The following is a 19288-nucleotide window of genomic DNA, read 5'->3' as shown; positions in this document are numbered from 1 at the left end:
ATCTTATGAGATCATTATCATAGGCATTCTCGGGGACTCTAGTACATTTTATGATTAATTTACCTACTTTATATGTAATGTCAGCAAAATCTTGGCTGTGATTATTTGCAAAAAATCTTTTATATCCAAGCTTCACCTGTCTGAAGCATAGTAATTATTTACAGCTGAGTTAAAATCAGGTTCAAGTCTGGACCTTATAACATACCGCCAATGTTTTCTGTATAAAGGTCAATAACCTCATCCAACTCAAAATTGAGATATTACATTATTTATCATAGTGAAAACATAGCTATGCTATTATGTTTATTTGACCTGGTTTGACCAAATACAACCTGAGCCAGCTCGAGCTCGAACGGTGCTTGGATCGAACATTTCTTTAGTCAAGTCTAGTTTGGGTTCAAGTTGTTAGTTTTTCTATTTGGCTAGGTTCAAGTTAAGAAAATGGACAATTAATTAACTACCTCAGGCCTAAGTTAAGTGACCACCTGAGTCGATTTGTTTAACTTGCATCCTGCAACTAAGTAACAAATTTGAGTAGGCATGCTTACCTTGGGGCTTGGGTTAAGCTAGGAACACAGAAGTATAGATCTCAAATCTACAATCAGTTACACTTGTGGCATAGCTGAGTTAGATCTCATACCCCTGGATTTTTCTAAATATGTAAAATACTGACTGGACTTGCAGTGCTGCAGAATTTAAACCTCCGGTGAGGACACTTCATACTCTCTCTGCACCATGATTTCAGATTACATGGCAGTAAATAATAGGTCCCTCTTATTAATTGCCTACAATTTTTTGATTTGCATGTTTCATTTGTGGGACAAATCATTGGCAAGGTTGTTTCAATTCTTTGTGCACTCTGTGCCCCCCTCAATTAACCACTCAAAGAATAAAGGAGCTTTCCAAGGATGGTCAAATAAAATTGGTGGGGCCTATACTAAAGAAAATATATTAATTGGTAAGTTGATCATGGGTCATGAGCTATTCCTAATTTGTTCTTCTTGATTTCAAGTCCACTACTAGGAAATGATCATAGATTCTTGAATTGCCATCCATGTCCATGCCGCATTTTCGTGAGTGGAGTTGTCAAAATGGTGTTAGAAATTGATAGGAGGCAAAATGGTTCGTCCTATTCTGGCATGGAGTCATCCAATTCTGGCTGAGTAAACCTCAAAGCCGAGCAGGCCGACCTCGAATCCCCCAAAGGCCGAGCCGACCTTGACCAGCAGCCAAGGCGACCTTAGCTCGCGAAAGACCGAGCCGACCTCGCCAAGCACATCTTTACGTGTAACTTTCTCTCTCTCTATTTATAAGGCTACACTATCACTATCCCACTTCAATTGAAAATAAATTAAAAAACATTAAGCTTAAAACTCAATTTAACTAAAATAGACTAGCACTAAAAAAAAATAAATTATTTCAACTGGCATTAGAATAAAAAATAAGAATAAATTACGGATTTTAATACAGAAAAGATAAGGAATGAAATCATTTTTCAAGCACACTGTTGACCAGCTTCGCCACAACTAACAATTGGGTCAAAGCCAACCAATCTTTGTTGAAATATCGACCCTGGCATCAATAAGAGATGGGTCCATGCAGGGCGGGTTCTGGCCGGTAGCATGGCCCCAAATGCTCCTCCCATCCCCATCCATCATCACCTCCCTTCGTCGTTGTCCTCTGTAAATTTAGCCTAGCTTCCTATTTTGAATCTTAGGCTCCATCACATCACGATTCCGGCTCCATTCATCAAACCTATCGTGGCCCAGGAAGTCAAAAAGAGCTCTTGCTCCTGTCTCATGGCTTCATTTCGAGTGGCGGAGGCTGCACGGTAGCTAGGAAAGGATTGGGTTTTTCCCACACTCACTCACGTGGCATCACACCTACCAATACCTTTCACTGTTCGTCGCACGGGACAAAGGGTGCTGCCATCGTGCCAACTTACACCATGCATGCATTCTGTGGTATAAGTTGCACGATGCATTCTTTTATTGTTTCTCCTACTGATTTCATGGTAACAAAATAAACGTGGCCACAGCTAATGCTTTATCACAAAAAAAAAAAAAAAAAAAGATGCTTTGCTCATCGCACCACGAGTTGCACTGCTACTCGCTACCGCTAACCTGCCGTCTTTGACCATTGATATATCCCAGCTCCCAAGTTTCTCCTCCGGTGTTCATCCTTGCCTACTCGCACGGCTCAAGGGCCGCAGGTGGTGAATAATTGGTTGGACCGTACGGATAACTCCAGTGACGGTACGATGAAGTAATATCTTTTTTCCTGCACGCGTGGGGGTTGAAGGAGACCAACTTTATCGTACCAAAGTAACTTTACTTTTTTTAAAAAATATTATTTATGACTGAAATAAGATATGGTATGACTATATCTATTTCGAGAAAATGGCCTTAGATCCTCAAATATATTGGTCTGCTGCTCCTGACCGTACTAAGCCCAAGAAAATCATGTTTTGAGGGCACAACGCTGCTATTTCGAGGGTGGATCTATTTCCTATGTTCCGAGGGCAGTGTGCTTGTGTTTCAAAGGTGCTTGAGTTTGGCGAGACCGAGGGTTAGGGCCAAGGATTAGGGGCAATGTGTTCGTGTAGCCGAGGGCACCGTACCTTTGCTACTTTGTTCTTCTATTCCAGTGAGATCGGAGGCATCTAGCTGGCATCGATGCCTCAGACCTTCGAGTCCAATTCGGATGATTGCCTAGACTCACCTTCATCCCTACATCCTCTGCATCGGATCGTCTACCGTAAAAATCTTAAAACGCTCCATCCTCTATCATCCACCTGCACAGATCTCAAAGCATCCATCCTTTGTCATTCATCTGCGTGCATAGATCTCATCAGTCCTCTATCATTCATCCGCCTACACATATCTCACAATGCTCGATCCTTTGCCATTCATCTACCTATCCACACAGATCTCAAAGCACTCTATTTTCAGTCATTCATTCACTTGCACAATTCTCAAAGCAGCCAATTGATGGTCCAAGTGGAAGGGAATTTTTGGAATTTTATGAATGTTTTGTCATTACATGACCATCATACGATAATGATTTATAACGATGATAGACAGATAAGCCACAGTGTAACAAAAATTAAGTTTTGGTGGGTAATTGAAATTTTTAAAAATTTTGGGATCAGAGTATGATCAGTCTAAAGTTGATGAAACAAAAGAATAATACCTTCGTTTCTCTCCCCATGAGAATTTGATAAGACCCTGGCTCAAACAAACTCACACATGCAGCTTGTACCCATGGTCCTATTACTTTATAGTAATATATTATTTTCTTATATCAATTAACTTAATAAATCTTAGTGCAACCCAATGGTTCATGCAGGATATTGGCATTAATAAAAAATATTTTTTATTAACATCAGCATCCAATAAATAATATATTTTTTACTAATATTATTAACTTTATATTAATTTAGTAGTAATAATGCAAAGCTTTTTATTTAATATAATTTAATAATTTTATATTATCATATTGTGATAGAAAATCGTAATAGATAAGAGATCTACTAATTATAGTTCTATTGATAACATTGTTGAGGGCCACAGGCTCCACCAAGTTTGTCATGGGCTGAATTACTAAGTCCAGCTCTACAACGCAAACCCACGTAAATGTGGCATCCGGTGCTCAAAGCCAGGCTCAAAAAGGTCCAGCCTACTACCACTTCTGACCAAATAGTCTAATCTTGAGCTTAATTGAAGTTGACATCTGACTTAGCATTTAAAACTCATGCAATTTCTTCTGCTAGGTTCGAGTTATATAAGCGATTCTCAAACGGGTTTCTTCCGTTATGTTTCAGTACTTTATTTTTCTTTTTTCTCTTTTCTTTTTCATTAAACTTTTTTTTTCATTTCAAAAAATAAGCTTCAGCTAGTAGCAAGTTGAATGTAGCTTTTGTGATTATCTTCATTAATATTTTCTTCCAAATCTGTGCCAAGATTAGTCTAGTATTACTAGTTGCATGTCCACCTTGAAATCTAAGCCAATCATATGCCAAAAATTTGAGATGCCCAGCCATACACTGAACTAGTGGGTCAGAGTCGAACTATGTGAATTCAACAAGTAGAAAAGCACCAAACTGGTTGAGTTACACATACATTTCTGTGTTACGTAGTCTAGATAGCAATAAATAATCTTAACATCTATTGTAAACCTAATCTCGATAAATCTTATTTACTAGCATATAAAATTTGTTGTATATGTGCTGTTAGGGTATTTGTAGTGTGCAAATGCAAGAAAGACATTGAGAATCCTTTTTATATATATATATATATATATATATATATATATATATATATATATGTGCTTGGCCCCTTCTTTTACTAAAAAACTAACCTATCTGTTGCCACTAAGGACCGGCTTAACCCAAGCACTAAGCGGGGGATACTAAAAGGCTTGGTGGTGAGTTGCTGGGATCGTAGAAACCTCGGTTTGAAATGGATGGTTGTGTCCGGGGTTCTGATTTGCGACCGAGCTTCGACCTGAAATAGCAAAGACGAAAAAATTCTTTTGCTGGAGTATATGCGACGAGAAACTTTTTGATACCTAGTCAGGATGATGCTCAGAGAAAAGAGGATGTTCTCAGTGGGTGACACCACCCAAGGATAAGAGTAGATTATTAGCAAAGCACTCTTTTTTATCTTCCCTCTCTTTTGTTTTATTATTAAATCTCCTACCATGGTTTTAAGCCTTGCCACTCCCTTGGACTTCATGTATTGTTGTAGATCTTCAATATATTTTCTTAAAAGGAAATTATAACTTTCTTAGAAAATATCGAAAAATATTTTGAAATTGACAACGAAAGCAAATTACTACAAAAGTCATGAGCCTTATAGAGTTATAACACCAAGTCAACCAAGGATATACTTGGCAACAATAACTATGACTTAATTGCTTAAATAAATGATTATTGTATATTGGACACAGAACAATAACTGTTTTGGCATCACCATATTTACATCTAAACTAGACAACTTGTTTTACTCATTAAATTGTCTTGATGTTGAGCTTACTACGTAGAAACTTAGTTGGCTTATACCGATGCCTCTTGTTGCATTAAGACTTTATGGTTTTGATGATGTTATTATAGTACAGTTGCGAGTATGGTTGCAACTAGAATGTCTCTCTTATTGGTAGTATGGGAAGGAAGATTTGTCATTACTGAATCAAACTCGTTAGCGTATTGGGTGCTTGAGCCCCCATGCCTTTTATTTGTTCCAACTTGCATATGCAAGAAGAGGAGCAATGGATAACAATGAACTTGTGAAATTAGAAGTTTGGATGAATAAATTTAATCTTTGCAAAGTAGATATTGTTTTTTTCAATACGAATGTGAATGGATTGCTGCAACGTCATCTAAAGAGTTGTGAGAACTAGAAACATAATTTCCTTCAAGGAGAAGCAGAAGCATGATTGCATTTTATAACCATTTCCAAACCCAAATAAAAGACTCACCTCATCTCTTATCACGTTTATGCAATTACATCATATAGCCAAACCTTATCTGATTGCATAATGGATTGTAAAATATTGATTGTGGGATTGCTAGAGGTGGCAATTTATGATTCGATCCATTAATAGACCCAACCCACTTTAAGCAGCTTCGGATTTAACATAAATGAGTCTAAGTCATAAACAGATCAACTCATCTAGATATATTTATTAAATGGGTTGGGTTTAGGTTTAGACTTTTGACCTCCTTTAACCCATTTTGACTCGTTTAATAATTAGGTTGGATCATAACCCGATCCATATAACCCGTTTAAGATCTATTTAATCTGTTTAAAAAAAAATGCATAACCTATTTCTATCTTGTTTAATCCAATATGTTTAACTTGTTTAATCTATTTAAATCTATTTAATCGGTTAAAAATTCATTTAATCTATTTAACTTATTTAACGTGAATTGATCTATTTAATAAATGAGGTATGTCGGTCAAATCAAATTACCTATTTAATAAATAAGTTTGGATTTAAATATGAATTTTTAGCCTATTTAATAAATAGATTGGGAATTTTTTATCTAATCTGCATCCAATCCGATCCAACCGATATGATTAAGGGTGAAAATGGATCGGATAATATCTGTTTGGATCCATTATTGTATCCAAATTTATCCAGATATGGATAGAAATTTAAGTATCCGATATTTACATCTATATCTATATCGGTCAAAGAAAAAGGATATGGATAGATAACTATCATATTCATATCCGAATATTTGATTTCATTTGCAAGCCTATTTAATTTTATATAACGCTTATATTTTTTAAAAAATAAATAATTATATTAATATACTATTAATTTGATTTATCATTTTTTAGTAATATTTTTAATTTCATAGTCATAAAATTTGATTATCCGATTTATATTTAGATTTATTTAAAATAAATATAGTTAAATTCTTATATCCAATTAGCAACTATATTTCTATTTATATTTATTAAATAAAATAAAAATAAAAATAAAAATAAATATATTAATAGTCGATCCGTGACCGATCCGAGTCTCAGGCGTCTCAAGCTTCTTTCAACAGAATTATACGCCAAGGACGGCCAGGGTTGTGCGACCTCGAAGCCTTCAAGAGTGCGATAACCACAGCAGAAGGATAAGGATCGAGAGGCGTTGTATTCCCAAATTCATTCGTCCCCACGCTTCCCAATCTCTCCAAACCAAACTCTGTCTCTTTATATCGTCACTCTCGCATCACCATCGCCTTCTCGCTTCTTCTCAACCGACCCCAGCCTTGGCCTCCTTTCCTCTCCCTCTCACATAGTTGGTTGGAGATCGGGCCTCAAAGAATGGAGCGCAGCGCCGAGGCTTCCCGACGTATTGCGAGGATCACTTCTCACCTCCAGCCTCCCGATTCCCAGGTTTCTTTTCTTTCCTGCTTTCTTCTATCTCGATCTCTCGTCTCAAGATTTGATTGAACTTTGTCTAATTTCCTGTGTTTTCGCTGTTTTGGAATGTGAGAGTTTATGGGATTCCACCTGGGTTGTGGTCCCTCATGAAAAGACGGAATCTTGATGCGGGTAATGGAGACTTTTGTAGGAGTTATTGTAAATGCTTCGTTTTCTTGCTGTTGGGTTTCTTAACTTATCTGGAAATTGTTGGATTTCCATCTTTATCGAGGTGTATGATAAAAAGATGGAATCTTGGTGGAGTTTACGAACGGATAACTGGAGGAAATTGGTTTTCTTCTATTTATTCAATATGGGAAGTGAAATTTCCTGCCTTTGTTCGAGAATTAAATCCTCGAGCAGTATTTTGATGGTTAGGTTTGAGGAAAGGTACAGCTTTTCCTCGTCAATTCCTGCTTTTTTTTAACGTTTTCTTGAATATTTGATTCTTTAGATATTGTAAGATCAGTATCTTCTGCCCCTCTTTTAGCTTCTGCTGTTCTGTTCAATAAAATTCTGAATTCTGCTATCATATTTGTCTTATAGTTTCTATTAGAACTGTTTATTTCCAATATCCATGTGATAGAAATATAGAACAGGCTTGGGAGTTAGTGGTGTTGCATTTATACAGTGATATTAGATTTTTGGTTTTATTGAATAATTTATGGTCTATCTTTGAAGATGGAGGACACCTCCTTGCTGGGGCGTGAGAATTGCCGTTCTAAGGGAGGGGCACCTGGATTTAAGGTGGCAATATTGGGTGCTTCTGGCGGGATAGGTCAGCCTCTTGCACTGCTGATGAAGATGAATCCTCTGGTGTCGGTCCTGCATCTCTATGATGTTGTCAACACACCTGGTGTCACTGCAGACATCAGTCATATGGACACTGGCGCTGTGGTAATTCTCTTGACACTTTCTGTCCATCAGCAAGTTCTACATATGATGTTATTAATATTTCATGCATAAGATTATGAAACTTCAATTTATTGTTTCGTTGTCTTCAGTCACAAACCAGGAATCTTTCCTTCAAGTTGACTACTCCCAACTCTCAATAACCCTCTGCATGGGCCAAACTTGCTTAATATTGTATCATATTGATACTGGGTTAGATATTTCTCCATTTCACATCCAATATGTGATTATAAGGCCTGGGCTCTTGGGTGATGGTACTCTAAATGCATTTGTATTCACTGTCATCTAAAATGTGGTTATTTATTTTAAAAATTGCTCCAATTTAAATGATATATTGTTGGCATTGTTAGACATTGGTTATTGAATCTTAAAGTATTTGTGGTGACACAGAGATCATTTTCTCAGTATTCTTGTTGAAATTCTTTGATATAATAATATATTTCTCCATGATATTCTCCAGGTACGTGGCTTTTTGGGTCAACCCCAACTGGAAAGTGCACTTACAGGAATGGACCTTGTCATCATTCCGGCTGGTGTCCCCAGAAAGCCAGGAATGACAAGAGATGATTTGTTTAAGATCAATGCAGGAATTGTGCGGACACTTTGTGAAGGAATTGCCAAATGCTGCCCTAATGCAATTGTGAATTTGATCAGCAATCCAGTAAACTCTACTGTTCCTATTGCAGCAGAGGTTTTTAAGCAAGCTGGAACCTATGATCCCAAGCGTCTTTTGGGAGTGACAACTCTTGATGTAGTGAGAGCCAATACGTTTGTGGTATGTATCTAACTAGAACTTGCTTACTATTCTAATATATGCTACTATACCTTTTCTCATTGATGCTTTGGAAATTTTGATATCATCGCAAGATTCATCTTATGGGGTCTTTATGAGTGTTCATAGTTCTAGAGTACTGATTCTCATGAGTCAATGTGCTTTTTGTATTTGATCTGATTTTTTTTTTTTCCGCTTACATTCATAGCCTATCCATATATGCTGTTAACAGGCAGAAGTACTGGGAATTGACCCCAGGGAGGTTAATGTTCCTGTGGTTGGTGGCCATGCAGGTGTTACAATATTACCTCTCCTCTCACAGGCGAGACAAACTCCCTTCTGGATATAATTATTTCTCTTCCCAAATAGATGCCTTTTGAGTATTCACTATTTAAATGAATTAATGGAAATTATATTATTTTTATGTAGGTTAATCCTCCATGTTCCTTCACCACAGAAGAAATTAGATATCTGACTGATCGCATTCAGAATGGGGGAACAGAAGTAGTTGAGGTAAAAATGCCATAATGATGATCCATAAAAGAATTAGGTCAAAACTTTTTTATATTCCTTTTCTTTGCAACATTTCCTCTCATTCTAAACTTTTTGCCACCCTATATAATTTTTTAGAATTTGCAGAATATGGATTTTGATTTGTCACTAATTTGATATGATATGCTGTCATCATGAAATTCATGCATTCAAACTTATTGACCTTATGATGGGAATTTAGACTTGTTAGCTTTACAAATTTAGGATTCCTATGGGGTTGTTGTGCACTGCTAACTGGTTATAGACTGTGAAATCAAAAAAGTTGCACTTTACAATAAATAACTGTTTGAATGGTATGCTGGATTCATGGATGCTTTTGAATCAAAATAATTACCAGTTTCTGTGTGTTTGTATTAGTCATTGTTTGAATATGGCTTGCTACATTGACTTTAGGAGTAGAAAATAATTCTTGTGAAATACCAATACCTTGAATTTTAAAATATGCGCATCCATTAAACTTGAGTTTCATCACCTCTTATCTCACAACATTTCCCCTTTGCTAGATGGTGGTTGCACTTTTTGGATGTTCAAGGCTTTTTGCATGACCTGTAGTAAGATTGGAGGGTAATACAGGAGTTGATGTTTTGTTTCATACATAATGCTATATATATTTAATTTAAACCATTTAGACTCAGTACTTGGTATAACCAAGCTAACTGATATGTTCAAATCTATCCACAAACTCTTCAAATATAATCTTACATAGTTGATCTATGTACACATGTACCATGTTGTAGCCTCTTCCTGGTCTGCTGGTTCATCCTACTTGCATGTTAGCATAACAACAGTGGTGTGGATATGGTAAGTTATGTTAATGCTTCAGGATGCATGGTGCTTGATCAGGGTGAGCAGATCTTGGGTAAGTTCAGTGAGGGAGATGTGCTGATAAATTGACATGATATTTAGAAGAGTATATGGATGGAAGTACTTAGTCATGTGGTCCATCTTTGCCTTTAAGCTTAAATGGTATTGCAGACAATTGAGTGGGCCTTTAGAGTGGTAATTGGATTTTATTTAAAGTTTGTAACTGATAGGGCTTGACCACTATAAAGAGAAGAGATGAATTAAAGAATTTTGGTTTGTGGGGGGGGGGGGGGGGTTCCATAAAGGATCAATTTTCTTATTAGGAATTCATTAGTGTATCATGGAACATATTAGTGCATGGTTTAACCAATGAGGGAACGATGCCTTATACTTTCCTTTTCTAACTTGTGAGGGCTACCCACTTAAGGAAGGGCCTGCCCTCTTAAATGAGAGCCCCAATCACTTTGGAGAGTGGAGTGTTATGCTCTTCAAAAATCAAGGAGATAAAAGAGATGTGTGGCCCTTAGAGGGAAAGGAGATTGGGAGCTATATTATAAGGGAAACTGGATGATGTATAGTACCTCCAATGAGAAGTGTAGGAGCATTTGTCTCTTTTAGGAAGTATAGAAGAACCTTTTGGAAATAAAAGGTTTCAAAAGGTGGGATCTGCTTTTGTACATTTGGAACTCTATTTCAGGCATAGAGATCTTTCTAATTCTTTCTAAATGCTGCTGTTTTCTTTAATTGATCATTGACTAGGCCTCCTGCAGATCTTTCTGCCAATCCGAAACAATCAGACATGAGGGAACTTCACTTCAAATTCTGCTAATTTCAGATCTAAAAAACCACGGTGGCCTAATTTTTCAGTTAAACATGTGCTTTCAGTGCAGCAAGATCTATCGCTGGAGCATCTTTTCCAGGTTGTTTCCAATAAGGTTACATAGACACAAATTGAGTTGAGAACCTTAGACGGCATCAGTCTCTGGGAAATATTTTCAGATATTGACCTGTTGAAGGCGAAGAATGTATGACAAGAGAGTAATTTGGTAGTGGCAAAAGTGGAGACCTTCCTTTCTATCAGAAGAACTAGGGCTTCTAGTAACCAAAAAGTTAAGTCTTCACACAAACAGCCATATTGATGCACAGCAGTTAACTGATTTCTGAACCATGCACTGCAGTCCATTGATTTTCTAGGCCACAAAAGGTATGTGGTTTTACTGATCCTGGATGGAAGCTAATATGTTTTATGTTCTAAGATATTATGAATGATTATTTAGTATGAAGAACATCGACAGAGTGGTGAAAATTAAATTTTGGATATAATTTGTAGAAGTTGTAGTCTGCAAAATCTTTTTTGTTCCTTGTCCATTTTGATGATGCTAGAAACCATTGCATGGGTTTTTATCAAAAAAAAAAGAAAAGAAACCCTTGCATGGTTTTTATTTTTACAGAGAAAAAAGTGATGGAGAGGTTTCTGCACTGCATGCAATTTTGGTCCCCTAGATTCTATTGAAATGGCTTTTTAGCAACAATTTGTTTGCCAAGCATTGATCAAAAGGTGGAATTCTTTTCACTATATTAACAAGTGATGTGAACAAATCATAATTTCATATCAAATGGTTTCTTGTCTATGTGGAGAAGATGAAGTTTCTTTCAAAGAGGATACCTTCTCATGGACTATCAGCAAATACTATCTATTTTTGGTAAGAGCAAAGATGATCAATTAAAAGCCCGTATCTTCCATGAAATGATGGAAGTTTTGATAAATATATGGAACATCTCTTCAAACTATCCATGAGGGCTTGTATCAGTAAAAAATTCATTGTTTATGATGTTATTGCTGAATTATGCTTTTGAATGATGGTGTAGATATATAAGGCGTCTCTGTAGCTAAAAGAGAAGTTGAAAAGGTGAATTGTCATTCTCTAGCATACCTTGGAAGCCACTATTTGTGCATCTGGATTACTTTCGTACCTGAGGCATCAGAAGCAGGGTTAAAAATAGCAAGGTGAAGATTGAGGAGAATAAAGATATGGAAAAATTGGCAAGTGTTTTTGCATGGAAAGACATACGAACAGAGAATCCATTTTTTCTTTATCGAAAGGGGAACAAGTAAAGAATGAGGATAGAATGCAAAAGGCAATATTTTGCACACCAGCTGTCCATCAATGGTAGCACTGCACATCAACCATTGATAGTAAGAATCCTACAAACCTTGTTTCTTAGTAGTTTTAAAGTCAACTTCTAAGGTACCTAGATAGTCATCCATACATCTCTTTATATTGAAGGAGGCAAATATTATTGTAAGGATATGATTTTAGTTAATTTTCTCTGATAGAGACTTAATGAGATGGCAAGTTTAGTTGAGGTCATATGCACATGCTAATGTGGTTTATCTTCTTGGGCTGGACATGTATCTATGTCAGGATCTTTGTGAGAGAGAAAACCTGCATTTTCCAACATGAAGCCTGATAAATTATCCCATGACCAAGGAAAAAGAAGGATAGGGAGGAAGAAGGCAACAAAATGGAGGTGGTCCTATAGATGTTAAGACATATTGTCTGATTTCAATGTAGTAGAAAGCGGATAGTGGGCATGTAGCGGCAAGGGGTTTCATAGCGTATACTCTTATAGTGGACGCTACAGCCCAAAGCAGGTTGTTAAAAACATATCAATGTTCTTCCATAATAAGTACCAAAAATCAGTGTTTTACATCAACTGCATGGAGAAAAGTATCATGAAAAAACTATAGAACATCATCAATAGAACATCATAATATTATATATATTTCCATATAATGTAAAAGTCCAAAATCTAGTAACAAATATCATGATGCATCAAACATAATAACATCGCTCACAAGATAAACATGTCCAGAATCACAACATCAACCATAAAATAAAGATGTCTATTATTACATAGTATTAATCATAAAAGAAAGATGTCTGAAATCATATAAGGTAACAAAATGACTAGACCAGCCTGTGCTTTAATCAACCTCTTGGACTGGCCGATTACTAGACTGATTCAATTGGAAACTAATCCAGCCCGCTGTGAAATAAATCACCTGCTTTGAACCCATAATAGCATAGTGGCCGCTATTGTGGGTTTTTGCCCCATATAGTAGTAGCTTCATACACAAGCACCATATAGCAGTAGCTTCATACATATAGCACTGCCACTGATATGATACCTAGAGTAGTATTTCAGGCCAAAACCACTATAGCAGCCACTATAGGTGGCCATAGCAGTCGATTTTTATAACAATGTCTAATTTTTTTACTTAGTTTGAGGCGTTTGAAGTAATTGAGGTTGAATTTTTTGTCATGGTACACAACAAAAGGATTGCTTCAAACTGAGATAAAATGGTGAGATCTTGTGGTTGTTTTCTAGGGGTTATTTGTGTTTCCTTTGGTAATTGATGGAACTTGCCAACTCTCATCCTGCACAAACACAAAATTTTTAGTCCAAGAGGCAGTGTATAAAAGCTGAAAAGAACCACAAAATATGGATCACAGCATTTGAGCAGCCACATGCTCTTTAGAATAGGAATCCACCCTTATTTTGCATGGGTTACTGTCATGATTCTATCCCTGGGGTCGTACAAGTCCTGTTCATGTGTGCATGATCCTGAAGAACCTTGAGAGCAACCACCAACCAACACTTTAGGACCATTGCATTCTGCTGCAATGAACTTCTGGATCTGATTTCCAAAGCAATTTTATCACACAATTGGGTTCCAAAACTTAGAAATTCATTGAGATTAGATTGGTCCAATTACCAAGAGGCCTAGAATCAACATTTTATATCAGTAAGTTATACTTACCTAATCATAGTGTACTTAGCCACTATAGGTGCCAACAAATTAAACAGGTTATCTCACCTAACCCGAGGTGGAGTAAATGCACCCACTCTAGGTAGTCTATCGAGGAGCTTATTGACCTATCCTAATTGTTGGATTTTCATAGCAAGGCATGTCTGGGCTCGGTCAAATGGATCTAAACAAAAAGATTCATGCCAAATATTTGGGAAGACTTTGTATAGTGGCATAGCGAAAGATAAGTAACAAAATTGGCACGACCCTCCCGACTAGGCCCATCCTAGTTTTGGACAGGCATGGACAAAGATTTCTTGTATAGTTGATTGGGCTGAGATTTTCAGGCCCAGTTTAAAACCAAGGTGTAGTTGGGCTTGTCAACGTCTAACATGACTTAGAATAACTCGGCTAATTTAATTTATATAATGTGTCTTAAACTTATGGAGTAAAAAATATACTGTATTTTTAATTTGAATTTTGACATAAAAATTAAACAAGGGAAAGGGAAGTCTTAAAGCCTAGTTTTTAATCCTAATGTGTCTCTGACTCCCCTTCCCTTATGTCTGACATCTCCCCTTCAATCCTAGGCTACTTGATGGCTGCTACTTGTTACCCATGGGCTAGCTTGTCTCCCACCACCTTTCTTAATTGACTAAGAGAGGAGAGAGCCAGTGGGGATTGGCTGGGTCACACCCATATTTGATTGTGCTGAACCTCTACTTGGATTGAGTCCAGTGTGGAGTTTAGGTGGAGTTCACGTCCAACATCCTACAATCTGGAATCCCAATAAGAATAGCCTAGAACCAAGTTAAACTAAGCAAGTTATAAGATTAAATTAATTCTCAGCAAATTCACTCATCAAGCAGATTTGAAACCATGACCACTCGAAAACCAATTCTCTTACTATTGGATGACATGACCAATTTTGAAATATCATGCAACTGAAAACTTCAACACAGTTCATTTTGAAACACCATTTTAACTAAAATAATTTCAAAATCCTTAATTTTCATATATTGATTTTGGTCTGTTGGGGATGAGAACTGAAGTCGGTCAGTTGTCCATGGGAGACATGGTGGTCCATATGTAATGGTGAACTAATGCCTCAAAGTTGCATTAATCATTATGTTACTGGTCCTTTTGGATGAGGATCTCAGATGGGCTAGCCTTTTTAAGCGAGGGCCACTTGTTAATCTCCTATAGATAATTTTATGAATTTATAATTGTTGTTTCCCTCAAAGTTTAATAGTTGCAGATCGCACAATGTGCTGGACCAAATTCACACAGGATCCACTTCAGTTATAGTCCTTTGTTAATCTCTGCAAGATTGAGGTTCCATAATGTGACCAAGGTAATTGGAAGACAAAGGCATCATGGTTGCTGCGCACAGTGGCTTGGAGACCTTGATAATCGAACTAGTATATCATTGAGTAACAATGTGATACCGTATGCATAAGATGCTGCTCATTCGCAGGTTGCCAAGTTCAATGTCTAATTTGTGAGACAATAAAGTAATCTGTCCTGAAGTGGATTTAATAGTAAGAAAGATTGCTTGCTAATGTGTGAACCTAAAACTTCATGCTATGAGAATTGATACGAGGGTTAAGTCATTATGTATGCAATGTGAGTGAGATAAGAATGACTGAAGCAGCAACATGAAGCGTGGGTAAAGATTGCTTGCTAATATATGAGCCTAAAATTTCACCTGGTGAGAATTGATGCAAGGGTTAAGTCATTATATATGTGATGCGAGTGAGGCAAGAATGACTTAACTACCATCATGAAACATGGAGGTACACACAGTGATATGGTGCGTTACAAAACATTGGCCAGAAGATATAATGAAAGATGACATCAGAATAATTTATTTGCATGTTAAGAAAGAAAATCTTAAGCAAGGAGTGAAGGTTGTAGTGAATAGTAGCTTTTAATAGATTAAAAAAATGATGCATCACAAAATAGATGCTGAGCCAATGACTAAAGTTAAAGGCTTGGATCTAATAAAAGGTAGCTAACCGTGCCTCAGATGAACAGTTGACTCGTACAACAGGGCAAACACTAGACAACTATATTGCGATCTTGTCGTAAACAAAAAGAGTGATGGATTCAAGTTTATTATGCTAGCTGAATATCAGTAAAAATGATTTACTGGACTAGTAAGAAGGTGTAGATCCCATTTAGGTTATTCAAAGGCTGGATTTTGTTCATCCACCCCTAGCTTGTCTCGACCTGGGTCCAAATTGGAATGTTTGAGCTTTTGCCAAATAGCTTGTAAGGTCCATAAATCTCATCTGAAGCCCAACATGTAGTATGGAACCCTTTGATTCTAGTCTCCAATTATGGTTTCAAGCAGTTAGTGGTTGACACATGGGTGAGACAGTTCAATGCAGTCATGCAATATTTCTTTGGTAACATATGTGATTTGCATATGCATGTTGGGGCCTTTGGTCGGGCTTGGGTTGGTTGAGGATGGCTTGTGGTGCCATGAGCCTAGGAGTTGATCTAAACCTGGCTTGTGTGCAATGTTTTTCCATCCTGTGGAACATAATTCTCTTCAGAGTGCATCAACTTGCTATTTTAAAGTTCGGGTTTTCTTTGCAAGTTCTGTGAGCATTGGTCAGCTATACCCCTGAGGCTGTTTACGTAATTTCTGATTCTGATAATTGTAAAGACTATTAACTAAGCCTGTCTGGCCTTGTACTGACCTAAGCATTTAGCAACTGTTGGTTGGCCAGAACTTATTTGGTTCAATCTGTGTCGAAATCTTATTTAATCGATATGTTAATAGATTGTAGAATGTAACACCTTTGCGAAACTGAGTTATTTGTTTTCTGCTGCAGGCAAAGGCTGGAGCAGGCTCTGCAACCTTGTCAATGGTTGATGTTCTTTGCTTCATATTTTGTTTGCCATTCCTTTCTGAACAAACTGAGAGTTGACTCCTTGGTGCAATGGAATGAAACAATAATATATCATGCAGGCATATGCTGCTGCTAAATTTGCTGATGCTTGCTTGCATGGATTGCGAGGTGATGCTGGTATTGTGGAATGCTCATTTGTTGCTTCTCAGGTGCTCTTCCTATCCAATTTACTGTTTTTTTTCCTTCGTTTCTTTTCGTCTCTATTTTCCCTCTTTCATTTTCTGTTTGACTTGCTGACAAATAGTATCATGTTTCTTCCTATAGGTAACAGAGCTACCCTTCTTTGCAACAAAAGTGAGGTTAGGTCGTCGTGGAGTTGAGGAGATCTTCCCCCTGGGACCATTAAACGAGTTTGAAAGGTCAGTAGCTTTACTGCAACTGTTTTATCAATATGTTTGCAACAACTTCTGGTAGTTTGTGTCATCCGTAGGGTGTCTTGGCTGAGATACTGGATCCTCTACAACCAAAACAGTAGGAATTCTTACTGTTTAGTATGTAGCAGCTTTGAATTGCCTATGAGTGAAATCTGCAATAACTCTCCTTTGGTTATAGTAGCCTACTGCCACCAACATATTTAACTTAGGCCAAGATTTGTGCTGAAACCTTTTAAGTAATTAGGGGCAGCAATTCTTTATTTGGACCCACCAGCCTGCCCAAACCCACCCGAAATAAATGGGTTTGAGTGAGGACTATTTATAGTTGGTTTGGGTATGGGTTAACTAAGACCAACCGGCCATAAATGGGTGGGTTATGGGTATGGCCCTTCTAAAATGATGGTCGCCATGGATTGAACAAATCTTTAAAATTCATCGTAGAACTTGATAATGGTAACTGTGAGATGGGCTATGACCTAGTCCGGGATTGACTTTGATGATTAGAAGGCTGCATAGTTAAAAGCTAAGAGAATAAAACAGGTTGAAAAGATGCAGATAACAATGAGTTTGATATTTATAAATTTCTTTTTCTTCTAATGCTTTTGCACTTTGTTTGGATGCCCACATCGAATCTTCTAGTTCGTGGGTTATATTTTATTTTTATTTACTTAAGGAACGAAATTGACAAGCCAATTGGTGTGGGTGGGTAGGGGCCCTTATAAAATAAATGGATTGGTGTAGGTTTATGCTTTTCGGCCCAATTATATATGGGTTGGGTATGGGTTGAAGGTTCTTTGATCTGATCCAAGTTTGACCAGACCTGAACCTGACTCTGCCACCTCTATTAAATGTGAGTGCACCACAATACCCAAGTTGCAGGAAAATTCCCCACTTTAGGTATTCTAGGTGATCCTAATTACCTAGCAGAATCTCAGCTATGGGGTTTGCATAAAAGTTCCCATATATTGTAATCAATTCTCTTCTAATAAACTTGAACCATGTCATGCTGGGCTATTGTATGGTCTGACAAATTCCTATGTTATTACAGGGCTGGCTTGGAGAAGGCAAAAAAAGAGTTGGCAGGAAGCATCCACAAGGGTGTTTGTTTCATTAAGAAGTGATAGAAGGGTTGAAATATATCCTAAAAGTTATTTTACCAAAAAAAAAAAAAAATCCTAAAAGTTATGTATACCTGCATGTCCACTGTGGAGAAATAACTTTTCTAGTGTCATGATGCTGCTACTTGATATAATAGTGCAAGCAATCACTTACAAGTTCACATGGAACTCAAAATAGGTTACATTTTGGAGAGGAGATAGGTTTGCTACTATGTGCACTGTTTCCATGTGAACTCTGATGTGAAATGAATGCAGAGGCTTGTACAGTGTAAATCCGAAGAGAGACAAGAAGTTTGTCTTGTTGTAGTACCTGGTGGAATGGCTATCACCTTGGTGACTAGACTTAAGCTTTTGGGCAGAAAACATGCACGGGAATTTCAAATTCTTTGAAGCCGATTAGGTATTGATCCTAATGCGGTTTGCAAAGTGGAGCTAAACCACTGAAACCTGAAGGTAAAAATTTTGAAGCTCGAGTATATGGTCATTTTGAAATTTTAAACCCTAAGAACTAATTCAAGAAACTAAATATTAGCTTTAGACAATGTTGAGAAATGAGAGTTAGTCCATTGTTATTGCTACACTCAAGATCTAGCAGCAGTACCAATTATCAGGAAAAATCTGCTAAAAAGTAAAAGAAAAGGAGGCTTTAGGCTTGAAGGTGCCGTTGATACGGATGAGGATGAGACATTAGAAAGATATTTCCGAGTCCTTCAGTCAGGATAAATGTCATTTAAAGGGGAGCTGGTTGTTGGTTTTCTTTTGGCAAAGGCTATTCAAATAATGAGGGATTATATAAGCTTCTAACCTATAGAATTGCCATAGCTGGCCAAATTTCAGGGGAAGATGACTCCATGAGAAGTGTTTCGACTTTAGATACTTTAGGGCTTCAAGAAAGTAATCATCATCGAGCGCCGGCTGACTTACTGTGGACTCACATTTTAGGCTAGATGATTGATTTAATAATTGTGGAATCACGATCAACTATGTCGATTGCAATCGTTGATGAGAGGTGGACTAAGAAAACTAGATGTGATGCTATCATCATGGTATCTTTACTGCTTCGAATGCCTATTCATTTAATTTTGACGATCCTCAAAG

The 19288-nt window shown here is 37.2% G+C and overlaps 1 protein-coding gene and 1 long non-coding RNA gene across 2 annotated transcripts; both read left to right on the top strand.

The window, feature by feature from the left end:
- Positions 1-6576: 6576 nt before the first annotated feature.
- Positions 6577-18499, top strand: LOC103705712 (malate dehydrogenase, glyoxysomal). Its single transcript, XM_039114522.1, has 9 exons — positions 6577-6896; positions 7605-7820; positions 8296-8610; positions 8840-8929; positions 9037-9120; positions 16621-16656; positions 16758-16847; positions 16963-17057; positions 18121-18499. Exons 1-9 carry the CDS (start codon positions 6825-6827, stop codon positions 18191-18193), a joined length of 1071 nt encoding a protein of 356 aa, XP_038970450.1. The 5' UTR covers positions 6577-6824; the 3' UTR covers positions 18194-18499.
- LOC113462633 lies at positions 9127-15339 on the top strand. The gene is made up of 2 exons (XR_003385402.2): positions 9127-11167; positions 11381-15339. It is a non-coding gene; the product is annotated as an uncharacterized LOC113462633 (long non-coding RNA).
- Positions 18500-19288: the final 789 nt, after the last annotated feature.

Source organism: Phoenix dactylifera, chromosome 16 (genome assembly GCF_009389715.1).
Source record: "Phoenix dactylifera cultivar Barhee BC4 chromosome 16, palm_55x_up_171113_PBpolish2nd_filt_p, whole genome shotgun sequence".
Lineage (NCBI taxonomy): Eukaryota > Viridiplantae > Streptophyta > Magnoliopsida > Arecales > Arecaceae > Phoenix > Phoenix dactylifera.
The sequence above is the reverse complement of the archived record's forward strand: the minus strand, read 5'-3'. Positions and strand labels throughout refer to the sequence as shown.